Source organism: Oreochromis aureus, linkage group 6 (assembly GCF_013358895.1).
Source record: "Oreochromis aureus strain Israel breed Guangdong linkage group 6, ZZ_aureus, whole genome shotgun sequence".
Classification (NCBI taxonomy): Eukaryota; Metazoa; Chordata; class Actinopteri; order Cichliformes; family Cichlidae; genus Oreochromis; species Oreochromis aureus.
In genome coordinates this window covers 21,378,515-21,395,693 of record NC_052947.1, presented here as the reverse complement: position 1 = coordinate 21,395,693, position 17,179 = coordinate 21,378,515, and the positions used below count along the sequence as shown (strand labels likewise).

Below are 17,179 nucleotides of genomic sequence, written 5' to 3'. Positions count from 1 at the left end.
TTTCAGTTCTTATGCTACCCAATTTTTTTCAGTGGCCCCAATCCTCCTGCACACATACAAGCCTCAGCAGTATCTTTCTTTTCCCAAATATAGAGATAGAGAACAGAAATAGAGAACAGAAATGCTCTCACAAAGAAACGAGCTTTTCTGCGCAAATTCTCGTCCTGCAACACGTGTGATGATGACAAAATTGGTCAATATAGTTTTTATTTCAGCAAATCATACATAGACTGTAAAAAAATGCATCTGTATCATAACCTTTAAACACTATCAGAGCTGTGATGACAGTGTGTGATTGGTTGAGAGTGGCTACAGTGTCTGAGGTCATCAAAATGATTTGCACGTTGTTACACTCATGAAACGGCACACTTTAAGACCGAAATGCTTTCCGGTTCATAAAGTGAATTGAAATTCCATGTTAGAGCGAACGAGGAGAGCAAAAAACAAAAGTTAGAGATGGAGAAAAAAAAAAAAACAGTTACATGGCACTTTTAATGTGTTAACATGGAATTTCAACAGATATTTGATCCAAAATGAAGCCCAACGGCAGACTAATCAATGAAAATTAACATAGGAGCTTAGATGATCCCGGGTCTGCATAGACAGTCACGTGACTTATCGACAATACACATCTGGGATCAGATTCAGTTTTCAACCCTGACAGATACACACAATAAGTAGTTTATAGCAGATCAGATACAAATCAAGCTTTTGAAACAAAGTAAAAGCAAACACTGTAAGATGAACATTGTCTTCTCATATAAAGCTGTCTAAACCAAAGCTTCCTCTAGCCAGTGTATAATATATAAAACATTTTCAAATCCAGCAGAATCTAAATGTTTTTACGCCTTAACTGCTAAGCATCTCTGTGCTTATCTACATTCTAGCTATCCTATGTAACAAATCAGAAAATCTGAAGTATGGCCTAAGTAACACCATCATAAGAGAGACCCAAAACACATGCCAGACCAAAGTCCAAATAGTATACAGGCTTAACAGTGAAGCCGCTCTTATGCAGTGTAACGGTGCGTTTAAGTCAGTCCAGAAATCATGCTTCCTCCACTTCGACCACCACTACAAGGCACACCTTTCCCCTTTAACCTTCCCCTAACATATAATGTCATCAGATCTGCATGGATCTATGTTGTTACTGCTGTGCAGGAGACTTGTTCTGTTACTCTGTGTGCTAACACGTTAAGTCGGAGACTCGTATGTGAAAACGAAAAAAAAATCAACTGCACACTATCTTTTAAACAATTTTTCAGCGGTTTTCTTTGCGCTCATCGACCCATTAAAGGTCAATAAACAAGTTTAATCACATAGATTTGTGGCTGAAGCACTTTACAACTATCCAAGCGTAGTCTCATCTATAAACGCTTGAAGGATTCCCCGCCCCCCAACCTCAACCTCTGTTGTTTTTTTGAGTTCCTCAAAGGTTTGGCCTCGGGTTCAATAGAAACAACATCACGCAGTATTGGACATGCTAAGACAAATCTGTTTCATCTTCTGTATTCATCCTAAAGTGGATCAGAAACCAGATAACAGTAATACCCCACCAACACCACCACCGGCCATATAGTAATTTGTCTTTCCTTGTTGCTGAGCATTTGATTTGTGTCTCATTGAAAACAGCTAGCACATCGCTTCTGATTGTTATCCAACTGGCATTTTTTTGTTGGTTTTATTTTTTGCCTTAATTCTCCTAATGAAGCATGTCTAACTCTTATCTTGTTTTTCCACACAGTTACAGTCACAGTTACAAATCAAGATCAAAAGAAACCTAAAGAGTGCAATATTCTCTTATCTACATCATCAACATCCCACCTATACAACAGGAACATTTGATAAGGATTAAAGAGGTGGGTGCGGGGGAGAAGATGGAGGAATGAAGAAAGGGGGGAAATCTCTTTAACATTGTGCCTTTGGCATCAACACACTCGGGCATCGGAGTGGTGCTCAAAGACAGGACACAGACTGGAGGACACGGACTGTCCAATGAAGGGAAAGGTCTTTGCACATGTGACCAAATCCAACGCAGTGGATTGGCTATTGATTAGTCCTTATAATATTCTCTGGTTGGCTGACACACAAGTGAACAAGTGCCATGAACCACTCATATTTTATACTTAAACAGGAACAGAAATCATAAACTTTTTTCCAGGAATACTGATTTTTTTTTTTCTAACTTATGAACAAACAATACACAGAGAGTAGTCCATAGGCTGTTAGTACGATTAAGTATCTGCCCGGGGAGTCACCTAGAAACGTGCAGTTTGACCAAACAAACAGTTTTCACTTTTTTTTTCTTTTTTTTCTTTTTTTTTTAAATTTATGACAGGTATTCGTCGTCATCATCATCATCCTCATCTTCAATGTCCTCGTCATCCATACCGGTCTGGTCATTGAGGACAAACGAGTCTTCATCGTCATCAGTGAACAGCGAGTCTCCACTGCCAAGGTCTCCGGAAGATTCCAAAATCACACCTGGAAACAGGAAAGAAACCCAGTTCGGGATCTAATAAAGTCTGATACTTTTATAGGAAAAATTTAATCTATACAGTCATGAAGATGAGAGCTTTCCTAGGACTGTACACACCACTGAGAAAAACATCCAGTGATTCAGCAGCTTGTAGAACTACCTGTAGCAACAATAACTTAAAGTAAATGCTTTCTGTATGACTTTGTCTCTCACATCTTTGTGGAAGAATTTTATACCACTATTCTTTGCAATGCTGCATCAGTTCTTAGACATTTTTTGAGTGAACATCTGCTTATGTTTACTTCTAAGAAACTACGCCTCTCTAAGATCCTCTTTTTATACCCAATTGTGTGACTGACATGTTCACAATTAATCTGATTAGCTGCAGACAGAGCTGCCCTGTGCTCGAGTTGTCTGGCTTCAAAAAGCTATTACTGTGAGAGCAAAAACACTCACTAACCAATGTGTGACCTCACTATGGCTACTTCTGTCTGTTATTTACAGTCACATAGTGAATATATTCCACTGATTCTGACAGAATTTTGGTCCAGTGGACTCTCTTTGCCTGCACAATAATGATATGGACCAGAACCTCTCTCCCTGTGTGATGCAGCCACACCTTTGGAGTCGCGGCCAAAGATATCGCTATGACTGCCCAAAACAGATTTCATTTGGCCTTACACTTAAAGCAATAGTGTGGAGATAAGCTTAGGTGAGAAAAATCGAGCTTTGGGACAAACAGCATGAGGATTTTGTTGCCTTTGAAAGAGCCGCACTCACTAGGTTTCCCCTCTTTTCAGTTGCTGTGCTAATCTAAACTACCTAGCTGGTGGATGTAGCTCAATTTTTATTTAAATCACATGGCAGTGGCAACTATCTTCTTATCCAGCCTCCAGCAAATTGATGAACAGAAAAAGATGACAGGCTTCATGAGCTTACATTGATATCTGTGATTTATTTCCTCTCCCTTAATTTTTCCCATCATGCTGTGTGTCTCTCATTTTCTTAAACACACACACTTGACACGCTTGGATGTCTTGCCTACCGCAGTCTGCAGGGCCATGAGTGCGTGAGCCAGCCACCTCGTTGCCATAGCGATCCACACACCAGCACTGGCCGCTGCTGCTGTGACACTGGTGGGTCCGATAGTAACCTTCCTCATCACAAGATGGCAAATACTGACCTACAGGAGCGAGCCAAAACACACACGATGAGTTCAGGCCGCACAGCGTTTGTGCGCGTATTTGTGATTCTGCGTGCGTCTCACCGAGTAACTTCTTGCCTGCTTGCTTTTTGTTGATAATGGACAGCTCTGCTTTGCATGGGGAATCTGAAAGAGACCGACAAGAGACACACTGTTGACAGACTGCAGAAGTCTGCTTTTCTGGGAATGCATCTGTATGCGTAAATCTTCCTTCCTTTGTCTGCTTTTGTGCTTTCATATCGATGCTTGTTTGTGTACCTCCTGTGACTCGTGGGTAAATAGTCTCCCTTTAATACCCCAAAACAAGTTTTCATCCCAGGTTTCATACAAATGTGTTTTTCATGCATTTCTTTTTTGTATGACACTGTTTTGCATTTTATTGTGCTCTACAGACTACAATAATATTCAGTGCTGAGAAAAAAAGGCTGCTGCGACTGAATACAAGGTCTCTCTTATTATTATATCTGTAGAAGTTTGAGACTGAAAACTTAGATCTTGTTTTCAAACCTTTGCACAATTTCAGTTGATTATGGCTTGCTAAAGTGACAGAAGAGACTGAATGGCAAAGTAAAACTGCTACATAAAGCGATAAAGATGCGGCAGGACAGACATCACAAATCAGTCCATCAGGCAGGTTTATAAGCAAACGGCTAGGTTAAATAATATAAACCACTTTATTTAGGTGGTGAAATTTAAAATGCATTTCAAAGGTTAATAATAATTTGTCTCTGTAAAGAAAAAGTGAGCATGAACACCAAAGTTAAACTGAATCTTTACCATGTTTGCAACAGTGGACAGCTGAGGTCATCATTTTACTAACCTAATTTAAATGTCTTTTCCAAATAAAGCTCGGCAAACTAATATAACTGGGCCCTTGTGTTTCTTCCACGAGGATCTGAGCACATTATTCAGTGCAAACAATGTAACAGTAAAAAAACAGGTGTGTCCTTACCTGTGTACCTCTGGAAGCCTGTGCACCACTCAGAGCTGGTTATAAATTTGTCTGCGTTTATATCGCAAGATTTGAAGAAAGCGTCTGAGCATGGCTCATTCCTGTCCAGATAGAGGCTCCTGATCTCTGATTGGTCCAGCTGTAGGTCAAAGTTAGTGTCCAGCCGGGAGAACATCCAACCCAGAGGGTCCTTACAAATAGGTGATGCCCCAACTTCAAACTCTGTGGGTGGGGGGAGATCAAAGAGAGTGGGTGGCTATATTAAGAGTTTTGTTTATGACTGAGTGTGTCACTAAAGCCACCCTACTCACTGTTCTTCTCTGGCTTCTGGATCTTGACCCTCTTGTGGTTGCCGTTCTCATGCAGCACTCTGAACCAGTCTCTCAGACGGCTCACCACCTCCTTCAGCTCCGACTCGCTGCACACTGCAGAATAGTGACACTAAAGATTAATGACAGGAAAGTGACGCTTTAATGTTGTACTGCCTCCTCACGGACACCAGGAGTTAAGAGTCAGCTATGGCACAGAAACTTTAAGCAATTTGCTATCGCAACGACCCTTCACCAGGGCAGGAGTTTTATAATAAAGATGGGGTTGAACACTGTGGCAAACCCCACCCAGGCTTACAGCGTGTGCATTCAAGTGTGCAAAACTGTGTACCTTTCTTCTCTGCAGAGCTCTGTTCAAGCTGAGACGGACAAGGACACATGCCAGGGCACTTCACAGTAATCTTCTTTCCCGTGATGCATGCCTGGTAGTCTAACTTACACTGATTGAGAGCGACAGAGACAGAAGGGACGAGGCAGAAGAGGAAGCAGAATCAGGATGCATGTCTCATCAGGGGGAAATGAAAGAAGTGCGACTTATGGGTGAGAGGTGATTAGATGATGTGTTTGTGTGTGCAGGCACCTTGGTGGAGTAGGTGTGGCCATCACTTCCACATACGGGCGAGGGGTGAACCACGGGGCACGGTGTGCACTTTGACCCTGGACTCTGGTACAGATTGGCATCTTTAAAGCTGGAGAGAAGATTGAAAAGACTTGTTGTTTTCCACACTCACTGAACATCTGAGTGTTAAAACATGTCAAATGAAGTACCATTTGACAATGACGCCTTCATCACAATGCCTCGTCGGGCCCGCCCTCCCAGTTTCCTTTAAATCTAAATCTTTTCTATGCATTTGGATCTGTGCTGGATTGTCTTGTTCCTACGTCAGTTTCAAAAAAATGAGACGAGGATTTAGGATTTGTGTGTGATTATTTTCTGATTTGCTTGCACACTGTAGTGGGAATTGTGATGTTGCTAAGAATGGGAAATGGGGTCAGTATGGTGTTACTGTCCTCTGTCCAGTCTGCAGTGTCCTAGACAGAAAAACACAGCCCATTCATATCACTTGGCAGGACTTTGGGTCCATTGTAAGAAAGCGCCAGTGCCTCGGGTAATTGGACCAAACCGTAATGTCACACAACAGTCGCAAGAGAGACTGGAAACCAGTAAACCAGCTGGAAGAGAAGGAGAACAGCAGCCCCTCTGGTGTTGCTGCTTATTATGCTCCATACATTAAAAAAAAAAATGCAAAACACAAAACTCTGATTTTATTTTTTTCCAAAATTCACTCTCATTCATGTTCTACTTCATCACAGAAACATCTGAAAAGAAAAATAAGGGGCAGCTGGACACACAGGCTTGTTAAAATATCAGGCATGTGTGTGTGTGCTCTTACCTAACTCGCCTCTGGCTGACACAAGTGGCAGTCTTATAATCCTCAGCCACACACACCTTGTGGCGACTGCATTTGATTTTCAGACAAGGGTCTTTGGCTGGATCAAGGCCTAAAAATACAGAAGAGACATACACAAACATGAGGGCTTTTTAACATGTGTATGCAACATTTATAGCCTCTCTATTTACAGTTTCCAATAATTCGTAAGACTACGAGCAACGGTTAGCTTTTCTTTTTTGTTGTTTCAAAATCTAGATCAATGGTTCATAGTTAAACGATGTACTTCCTTTCTTTTTATTTTCACATCTCAGCGACGTGAAAAGTTGTTTAAAGCTAAAGTGCATTTGTGTGTGTTAATTTGAGTCAGTATTTATTCACAGAGTACACTGGCCATGTGTCTCCCACACTGAACTCAGAGCCATAATGCCGTTAAGTATCCTTGCAGCTAAAAACAGATGGAACTGGTTTTAGAGGCTACTTCTGATCTTACATCAGCATCCGTTGAGTGTCATTTATATGTGTGCTCTTGTGGAGATCCTCAAACTGATCTACTGTCAGATCCCACAGGCACAGAGGCATATGGCACTAAAGGTGGGGGCTGATTTTGGATCTGAATCTGAAGCAGACGGTATGATCCCTGCCAATAAAGACAAGCTAGCTGCTTCTGACCCTGTGTCAGCTTTCAGTGAGTCACCTATGAGCAAAACCTAAGGCCCTTAGCTGTTCCCAGAACAGTCTGTGAATGACCTTTGCTCTAAAGAACCTTACTGTAATCCCTGAGCAGCTTTGGAAGATTATCCTGCCTCCACCCACCAATACACTATCTAATGCTATTGTTTGCCTGACATGTCTGTGTGTGTGGATGCGTTTGAGGATACAGCGATAAGTGAGAGTTCATGTCCTGACGTGCCTCGATGTGTGTAAGAGCTTAGCACTGTCAGTAATACAATGGGACATTAGAAGATAAAAGAACAGGAAATCATCCTGTTTTTTTCGGCTGGGTGCTGTAGTTCAAATAATTGGGGATGGCTTACAAGTAAAACCTACAAAATCTGGTTTTATAAGAAAGAGCCACCATGATGTTATTTATATGTATATGAGCATGGCTTGTATCAACCTGCACAACAACCTGGTGGATGCCAAACAGAGTGACAACCTCTATAAGAACAGGAAACTGTTGAAAGTGTATCCATCTTTTTTTTCCTGCTTTGACCAGTTCATATTACACTACGTCAGCAGATTGATGCATACACCAAGGGTCTGACTTACTAATGCACTTTACAACTAGGGTGCAGTGACATGATCGTGTGTGTTAGACGTGGGAACTTTTTGCGACTGTCTGTGTTGCATATGTATTTCTAGAAGTTCTTTTCTCAAGGTGCAAAATATAGGAAGATATTTTAAATCAAGTACAAAAACTGATTTACTAACTTTTGTGACACACAATTTACTGCTAATTGCATCAATATTTAATGTGGAATGTTTTTATTCTTATGTTATTGTTTGCACTTCATATCGAAGTGAACTGAATGTGCCTGTGTTTAGGAAACAGCACAACTTTTGCATTTGGGATTGTGCTCACGTGTTATTTTCACCACATTTAGCAAATCTGGCCGTATGTCTGCAGACTGATGAAGATGCTAAATGTTCATCAAATGAGTCTCTCCAAGCTTAACCTGCCTGACATTACTTCCTATAATTCCTAATCACAAAGAACACATGGACCAAGTTATAAATATATAACTATGACTATTCTGTCCTCTTATTTTGATTATTTTAGGACTAACACAGCCACTTCAGGTCTGACTCTTTCTCAGTCACACCCACCTTGATCAAAGGGCTTGGATGGAGTCCATGTTCCAGGCTCCTGAAACATATTTAGTCAACAAACAAATCATTAAAATACTGCTCAGATCAAATATTAAGCAAATATTTCACTACACATGATCACCGTACACAGACTACAGATTAAAGAGTCATACAAACCTCAACTTCCTTTATGAGAAAGCATTACGGAAACAGAGAGGCAGGAATTAATTCTGATTAGGTTTAGCACTTGGAGACACACACACAAGCATACAGTGTCATCAGGTATCATTGAGCATGCTTTGATTTTGTCAAGATAATGTTGATGCTATGAAAGTAGCTCTCCGTAGATAAAAGATGTCCTTGTCTCACTGTGTGTGAGTGCATGTGCTGTTTATCGTACTTCTTCATATCACTGAAAAGAGAAATTTGTTTCATGCAACACATGCTTATACACGACAGTGCAATAGTAGTGCAGCTAGTGAAGCTTTGCACCATTTAAGGTGTGTAAAATTGCTGTTACTAGCTGGATATGAGTGAAATAAAAAGGATGATTAACAGAGAAGCTTAATTGTGGTATCATAAGAGCACCTCTATAAAAATGTGCAAACTAAGAGATCTTTATTTATGTTCTCTGCATAAGGAGAAGCCTGACAGAGATTAAAAAAAAATATAACCTGAAAATATAAGTGATTCATTTTTATATTTAACATGCTACAAAATGCTCTGCTCCATTAAAATCTTCCTTGGTGTAGTTGAATGATTCGGTTCATTGCCTGTGAAAATGTTCCCACAGTCTAAAAAAGGAATCCGCAGAGGTGAGCAATTTGCCAGCTTTTAATAGAAGGCCAAGATGGAGACACACCCAGCGGGTGCTGGCTTATGATGCAAATGTAAAAGGAGCTTAAGAACTTGTGAGCTCTGTGTTGTTTTGCTGAGGTCAAAGATCTCACTGTCTGGTCTCTCCCTCTGTCTCTGGGCATCCATTCAAACCCAACACCGCACCGCGGTCTCTCAGACTCTGTCACAATGGTAACCCTTTGTTGTTGTCTCACCTGCCTGCTTTCTGTTGTGTTTATCATCCACGTTCAGTCACACTCACACACATTACTGACTAATGTTTATTCCCCGGAGATTACATCCGTTACAAGGAATAAACGAAAAATCCAAAAGCTAATGTTTTTTCTCGTATGTGTGTACAAGCACTAAACCTTTTAGTCATACATGATGTTTGCATACAGTAATCAAAAAACATAAATAATTTATAAAACTGTCATATTTAGTGTTTTCAGTGCAATCACTATACAATACAATACAATTACGACAAGGGATTTGTGTTTTAAACATAATGGCAATGCAGCTGAAAACACAAAGAGACTATTCCAAATCCAAATATTCACCCAAGTCCTTTTTTTGAATGAATCTAAGGTCTAAAAAGCAACCATTAACCTCCATGCCACAGATCAGAAAGATATCTTAAAGATCTTATAAGAAAGACTAATTTCAGTGCAACTACAATGCACAAAGACCAAAAACTCTCCTTGTGAATTTAGTGATAAATTGTAGTTGGAAATTCATAAATCACGCACTGATGGTTCAGTTCTGTGGAGTTCCTTTTATTTAGGCTCTTCTTCTTCCCTAAATATGGGATGAGGAATGATTAGGACGTCGTTCATGTTCTATTTATGACTGGAGTCATTTAAAGCAAAACCACAACACAAGAATGACAAAACCACCTGTGAATACATCAGAAACTGTCCCAGGACCTATGAGAGCGCCTCATACATCAACGGCCTCAACTTGACTTCCAAAGTAGGAAAAACCTCTGCCCCTCAAAACCCCCCATAATGTCAAATTTTTAACTTGGAAAACAGAAGTTGCTTCTGGAAAAAACCCTGACCCTCTGCTGTTGTGGCCACAGCTGGACAAACAGAACAAAAACATCCCACAGATTTCAAAAGCTGAAGTGTAAAAGCACAAAGTGAAAAACTCCCACAGTACTGATGGAGATGACTTCCTTATTGATGACCTTCCTGTGCGTACTCAAATGCAAAACAGTGAAGCCGTGCTTGCTTTGTGCAGTAATCTTCAGCATGTGACTGTGATTGGAGGCCACTTTGCTGAAATGGGTTTGCTAAGTGTCTCTCTAGAAGAAGTTACAGCATGACGTTTGCAGTATTAGACATTATGAATGTGAACATCAGTCTGCTGCACATTAATACATGAATGAAAATGAAAATAACAAGCCATAGACCTTTCTGTCTGTCTCTGTATTAGTATGTGTCTTTACTTTATTACTCATAATTTCACTTAGAATACATAAATAAGTTTAGGTATGAGTGTATGGCTTCAAAGAAACATTTTTTTGGTGGCCTCTGATTTCTATGGACACAGTTTCCTCCGTTCTCCCTCGTACAGAGCAGATTAATTGTGCTGCTGTGATATATTTTGGCCATACATCACTTTGTATATGGAGAAATGCGATGTGCTGCAGTGGTTTGAACGGGAGAGAGATGAATTGTGAAAAAGCAGTGACAGCGGAAGGCCAGAGTAACTACAGTTATGAAGCAGTTCTTGCTTGGGCCACAGTGAGAAACTACACAACAGCAAAGACAAATGTGCTCCACCAAACACAGGTTAAAAACTTAAATGAAGATGAAAGGAAGTTTAAAAAAGAAGAAGACAGCCAAGTTGAGCTTTACAGCTCTGGCATGGCAGGACGTTTGGGAATATGAGTGTACTTTTACAAATATGAAGTACTGCAGTGTGCTATTCCAAATTATCTACTTTGGATGTGCTTGACAAGTTTGCACTGTTTTTCTAACATCTTACTCCAGTTCACTTGTATAGATTATTGATCTCTTTCTGCAGTTTTTCTGCAAAGTTTTGTTTAAGATTTTTAGCAATCATAACACACAGTACTGCAGACTTCCTGTATTTGGACCAATGAAAGAACTGCTCACAACGACAGAGATGCTGACCTGCAATATATGACTCAATGTTGTAGCTTGACTTAAACTAATTATACTAAATGTATGAAGGCAAAGCAAATGCTTCTATTTTACTTTTTTTTGTAGTCTATAAGTGACAATGACGTAGAATGATTTACACTGTTGAACTGGAGCTGTTTGCCCCAACATCCCCATTATGAAAAAAAAAAGATGACTTCAACTGTCAAGAGTGTCTCCCTGTGTCTCGCTTCCTTGCCTGCTGTGTGGAGGAATAGGGTCAACTCTTGCTCTTTCTTAGCTCTAATTAATTTCTCCATCTTGTCCTTTATTGTTAATCCTCCTGACCTTCACTACAGACTCTTTGGTACTCTTCACATCGTGTCTCTCTAGCTTCAAATGATAAAAAAAAAACGCTGCGGTAAAGGTGAGCATCTGCTTCTCTTGCTTAGAGTTACACACACCATCTGAGGTCTTTCTTAGCATTAGGAAAACAGACAGAGCAGAGATGAAGCCATATAGTGAGGTATTTGTTTCTGTTCAGGATGTGCCCCTTCCAGCAGTGCAAACTGTGGAGACTGAATAATGAGAACATTGCATTATAGGGCCAGGCCCTCTAGACCAGTCAAGACAACAAAAGTGCTTGCGGTCTGATTCCTTAATGGAATCAACAGACGCACGCACACAAGCACGGACTCACACACACACGCACACATGAGCGCACGTCCATGCACAGACAGCTCTACAAACAAACATACTTATCACTACAGCCCTGACTGCAGTGCCAGAATCTGTCAGCACTACAAAACATCAAATAACTGGAAGAATGCACTTCAGTGCACATGCAACCCACCACCCACTTTCCTAAAAAACACAGAAAACCTAAAATTCAACAATAGACCTAAAGGTCTCCTGAGTGCGCTCGAAAATAGCAACTTTTCAATTTATCTCTCCATTTGTTTCCACCTCTATTCCTCGCTCTCCCTCATGGTTCTAACAGCCTTTTTTTCCTCATGTGCACCAAATCATGCAAACACAACAGTGTGTGGCTAATACCCTAATTTGCTGCTGTGGGTATCGATTTGATGCGGTTTTATCCGGATGCCTGTAGAAACATTTCCTAGTGACTATCTTGCTTCCGACAACCGCTTTTCTCACCTTTACTTCACATTTTCACAGATCTGATTTCGGTGTTTCTAATTGCATCCTAATGACCTCCTTGTTGCCTTCCTCCTAATGTCCAACAGGAGAAATATGTACATTTTTTCACTGTGCCAGCTCTGCTTGTCTTGCTCAAGCTTGTCGCATGCATGCACTCGCAAACACATACAAATCTACACTGAGGTGCTTTGAAGTGGAAAACGCCTGAAGCTCTGTACCTTTCCTACATCATTCACACTCCACAACACAAACAGTGTAGGACTCTCACACACACACACACACACACACACACACACATACAGAGAAAACACAGAGACAGGAGCGACTACAAAAAGGTATAATCTGCTCTTATGAGAGTGGCCTACACAAGATGTTATTTTCCTCCTATAATATACCACACAATAAATTGGCGTGAATGTCATCACGCATCACTCATCGTGTTTTTCCTCCAATTGTTAACAGTCTCTTCACTCTGTGCCAGTGCTGCAAGCAGGCCAAGGTCCAGCAAGAGAAGCAGAATGTCTAAAAACTGAGATGGCACCAGTGCTGAATAAGACAGCCCCAGGCCTCCACAGCCACCCTAACAGGACTTAACGGTTAACCAGTGGCCAAGATCCCATATAGTGCACTTAGCATGAAACCCACTTATGGCTCTTGCTGAAAGATGAAAAAAAAATCCAGGCCTGACATATAAAATGAAAATCACAGGAACACAAAGTTGTGCACAGAATCCCGGTGCATTGGTGGAAGAACTGTGTATGTTTCACTATTTAAAAAAAATCCTTTTTAGCTTTTAAGTTGCTTTAAACTGTTTTCAGTTTTGTTCCATTTGTTTTTATTGCAATTAACGAGTCTTGAACCACCTCTTATCACTTTTCATTTTTATGGAAATTGGTGCAGAGATTTACTGAAATAGGTAAACATACAAGTGAAAAGGAAAAATAATTTGTACAATTTTAACGTGCTTGAAAGTCAGTGTGTGGTATGACCAGCTTTATTTTTCAAGATGATCCCACACAGACGGATCAACTGCAGGGCCAGATTTATCTCTCATAACTTTTAGATACTGTTCATCTGCTGTAGATTCTTTTTTTAAGGCTTGCCACTTCTTCATTTGTCTTCCACAGTTTCCTCAAATTTTTTTAAGGACATGCTGCACGCCTGTTGTGACACACCAAGTTGTTGGCTAGTGTCTCTTTGGAATTCACCTTGTTGGTGCAAAAATACAATTTTATACATGTCAAATTATCTTTGGCGTTTTTCATAAATTCAACTAAAGAAACGGGAACAAATTCTGTGTTTTTACGACAGGCCGCTAGTAACAAAGTGCTTAAACATACAATTTAAAACTGGTTCTTTGCTAAGTCATCTGCTTTGTAGACACAACTGGCTCAAACCTCGAGTTAGGTGCTTTTTTATGCTTGATTGACTCGTAGGTCAGTGTTAACACACAAACAAACAAATAAAATAAAAACATTTTACAGTTACAGGGACTAGGCTGAAAATGAGTAAAAAAGCAGCCAATGTCCAGTGAAAAACTTTGAAAGACCAGAAAGCCTGAAAAACTATTAGTCAAGACCATTAAAAAACCAAAAACAAGAAAGCCTGGATCCTTGGTAGCACAATGTAAAGAAACGAGGGGTGGCTTTTGCATAACTGCAGATGCACACAAGGATTTGCAACACCCACAACATTTAAAGTTAGAGGAAATGTTTAAGATAACCTAGCCTGCTATTTGGTCATTTGGCAAAGTCTTATAGGAATATTTTTTTTTAAATTTGTGGTCCTTTGTGAATCTTTGACAGGTATAGAACAGTTAAAAGACAACTTCATGCATTGCAATCACATGACTTTAATTAAATAGTGTTTAAATCCCTGCAGGGGAAACCCCAACTTAAAAAACAAGCTGATGTAACCACTTCACTTCCTGTATAGAAACATTATGTAGGCCATGTCTCCAAAACAAAGTTCATATGTATTCACAAGTTGTGCTCGATGTCTTGTGACAGTTGGTTGCAGCTTTCCTGTGCTGCTCGCTGGCCCCTCGAGCTCTAACCTCTGTACAGCGAGTGCACACAGTATGTGACAGCAGCGTGACACTGTTGAAGTGATTGTGTTCCTTAATGCATGACTGTATCAGTCAAATTGCCATCACCTCTAACTATAGTGCATCATCATTAGCACAGAAACAGAATCGGAAATTAGACTCCAGAAGCATTGCGCAGGTGTTAATTATCTACAAACACAGCAAGCCTAACAACAGATGTGTTTCATCTAGTTCCAGAGAGAAGGTGCACTGAATATGATTTTATTTCTTTTTTAAAAACTTAGATTTTAATGGACCTATATTTGGATTGTGACTTTGGTACCACAGAGTTGAAATGCATACAAAATATACAAAAGAAAGATGAATAGATTGAACATAGCTGCTTTATAAAATGTACAGATACATTACTGCGTGCAAGAATGCAAAAAAGAAAAACCAGACAGACAATTTGGGACACAACCTCAAAACGGGAAATGAAAGGCACACACGTATATACAGAGCATTCAGTACTTTTGCTCTCCACCCCTACCTCTAATGCCTGCTGAGCCTCAAGGTTAAATCACACAGATGTGAATGCACACAAAGCTTTCAGCTCACCGACAATCATTCTACATGCTTTCATGTTTCCTTTCCACTCTCATTACTCTGCCACTTCTTCTCACCTGTCTATCTGTCCATCTATCTATCACTTCTTACGCATTAACACAGTAACAAAGCTCTGCTAACTCTTTCTTTCTACTGCCTTCTTGTAGCTCAGGACGACAGATCATCCTAAATAGCACACGGTGCGCAGTTAATCACATTTCCTCTCTTCTTGGTTCTGACACTCTATTTGGATAATCCAAATCCTGTTCAATAGTTGGACCTGAATGTATCACATGGCTCCACCTGAGCTGATGGGATCACACACTTAAGTGTGACTGGCAGAGAAAGTGAGACAAATAAGTACAAGTTACACAGAAAGCCGAGTATAAAAAACAGCACTTTTTCTTAGTTTTAAAAAAAGAAATAAATACATTTCGTTTGCGCTTTTGTCGCTCTGCCTCTCTGTCGGATATCAAACACGTCAAGGACCTTCAGATAACAATTCCCAGTGCATTTGCTCAGCAGTGTGGTAAAACCACTAGAGCTGGAGTACATTTTTTCTATCATGTTAAATCTGTTTGTTTTTCAGTCAGTGAGGTACAGTACATAAAGACTTTTATGTGCAGACATGCTTATTTTCATATATCCCATCTTGTGTGTGAGTACAAGTTCAAGCCTGCACAAATCAGTCCTGGTGTGGAGCCATTTAATCTGTGCCTAGAGGGAAGACATGTTTTTTTCTTTTTTAGCAAATACACACCACCTAAAGCCTACTGGACAATTTCCAGTTTTTTATCTGTATAATACAGATGTTATGCCTTTAATTACAAGCTAAAAAAAATCTTTAAGTATTGCTCAAGGTAAAAAAAAAAAAAGTGTTTCCATTACTGCAAAGAATGACTGTTGTTTATGGGACACATGCATGCAGCCTGGCAGCAGGACCACATGGTCAGAGGCTGCTGGTATGTGCCATGACAATCAGTGGCGGCATTAACTTCACTAAGTGGCCCTAAATACCCACGTCAGGATAATCGTGGCTGACAGCACCTTGTTGAAGTCAGCTAGTGAAGACGCTGTTGAAAGAGGAGACCACAAGGCGCACAACATATCGCGTTATATTCCTTTAATATTCCCACAGGGACCCACGGTGTGTGGGTTTAAAGTGGACTCGCTCTACTTTGTTCATCTAGGCCTCGCTGCTGCTGACTCTCTCCTCATACCTGCTTATTATAATTAGGCCCCCTTTTGGGGGGACTCTGTGGTGCCTCACAGACAGCTTTGCGCCTTTGTGATTCGCACAGGCCTCGGCTATCTCTGCTAAACAGGGACTGCTATCGCGGAAACACACTCACAGGCAAGGATCATCCCAGCATCGCTATTAGTGTGTTTACTGTCTCAGCGGAGCGGCTGATGAACGTGTGAGAAACGGCACAACGGGCCCCGTGACGCGGCGCTTGGACACAACGACAAAACGAGGAGCGCGTGATCACAAACCAATGAGGGTGGCTAGAGGGAGAGAAAAGAGGGGGGCTGGAGCGGGGCGTAAATGAGATAATGTGGAGTTGGGGTGGTGGGGGGCGATAATAATATAAGCCTGAAATGTTACTTACATCTCTGAATTTATCCCATTTCCCCGTGAGCCACTTATCATCCAGAAAATTGCCGCTGTCGGAGCGAGCGGAGACGTGTCCAAAGGCGACGGCGCACACACACAGCAAGGCGACGCTCAGCATCTGCGGACACACAACAGCACACACAGATAGAGAGAGGACAGTGGATCCGGCTGTAGGACACCGCAATCGCGCTGAAACAGAAGCAGTTCAATCTGCGTCGCATCTGCGACGAATGCTGAGCGTCAGCTCGGAAAATATCAACACGGAGCTTTCTGGTGGTTTTTTCCTACCTTGTCGCATCAGCTGCTCTCCAGACTGTATGTGCTCGCTGCCGTTCCTGTCACTAGTAATAGCAGCCTCTCCTCCCTCACCGTCTCTCCGCACCGGCTGTCTGTGCGCAGCAGAAAACGGGAACGCGCTCGAATGCGTGCACGAGCTCTGTCTTTTTCCTTTTTTTTTTTTTTTTTTTATCCGCGCGGCGGAGACGCTCCTGATTGTTGGATGTGGTGCTGCTATCAGCTAAAGTGATTTCCAGTGATTACCGCTTACGAAAGCTGTAGCGCTGGTCTTCAGTACGTGCAGTTTTGTGCAAGAATCTATTGTAATTCGCACTCCAACAAGAAATTACTATCAGTATCTATGATGTACAGTTTTTTGTATA

At 41.0% G+C, this 17,179-nt stretch overlaps 1 protein-coding gene across 1 annotated transcript; it reads right to left on the bottom strand.

Annotated features, from left to right (window-relative positions):
- Nucleotides 1–190: 190 nt before the first annotated feature.
- Nucleotides 191–16,957, bottom strand: spock3 (SPARC (osteonectin), cwcv and kazal like domains proteoglycan 3). The gene is made up of 11 exons (XM_031751011.2): nt 16,809–16,957; nt 16,516–16,638; nt 8,186–8,225; nt 6,359–6,467; nt 5,545–5,653; nt 5,296–5,404; nt 4,947–5,060; nt 4,636–4,857; nt 3,747–3,809; nt 3,525–3,662; nt 191–2,484 (listed from the first exon to the last, which is right to left on the bottom strand). The coding sequence occupies exons 2-11, from the start codon at nt 16,636–16,638 to the stop codon at nt 2,330–2,332; spliced, it is 1,182 nt and encodes a 393-aa protein (XP_031606871.1). The 5' UTR covers nt 16,809–16,957; the 3' UTR covers nt 191–2,329.
- Nucleotides 16,958–17,179: the final 222 nt, after the last annotated feature.

Coding starts and splice junctions, on each gene's coding strand:
- spock3 (XM_031751011.2), bottom strand. CDS start 16,638: ATGCTGAGCGTCGCCTTGCTGTGTGTGTGCGCCGTCGCCTTTGGACAC. Junction 6,468..8,185: donor ATCCAAGCCCTTTGATCAAG/GTGGGTGTGACT, acceptor CTGTATTTTTAG/GCCTTGATCCAGCCAAAGAC. Junction 5,405..5,544: donor GCCACACCTACTCCACCAAG/GTGCCTGCACAC, acceptor GCTCTCAATCAG/TGTAAGTTAGACTACCAGGC.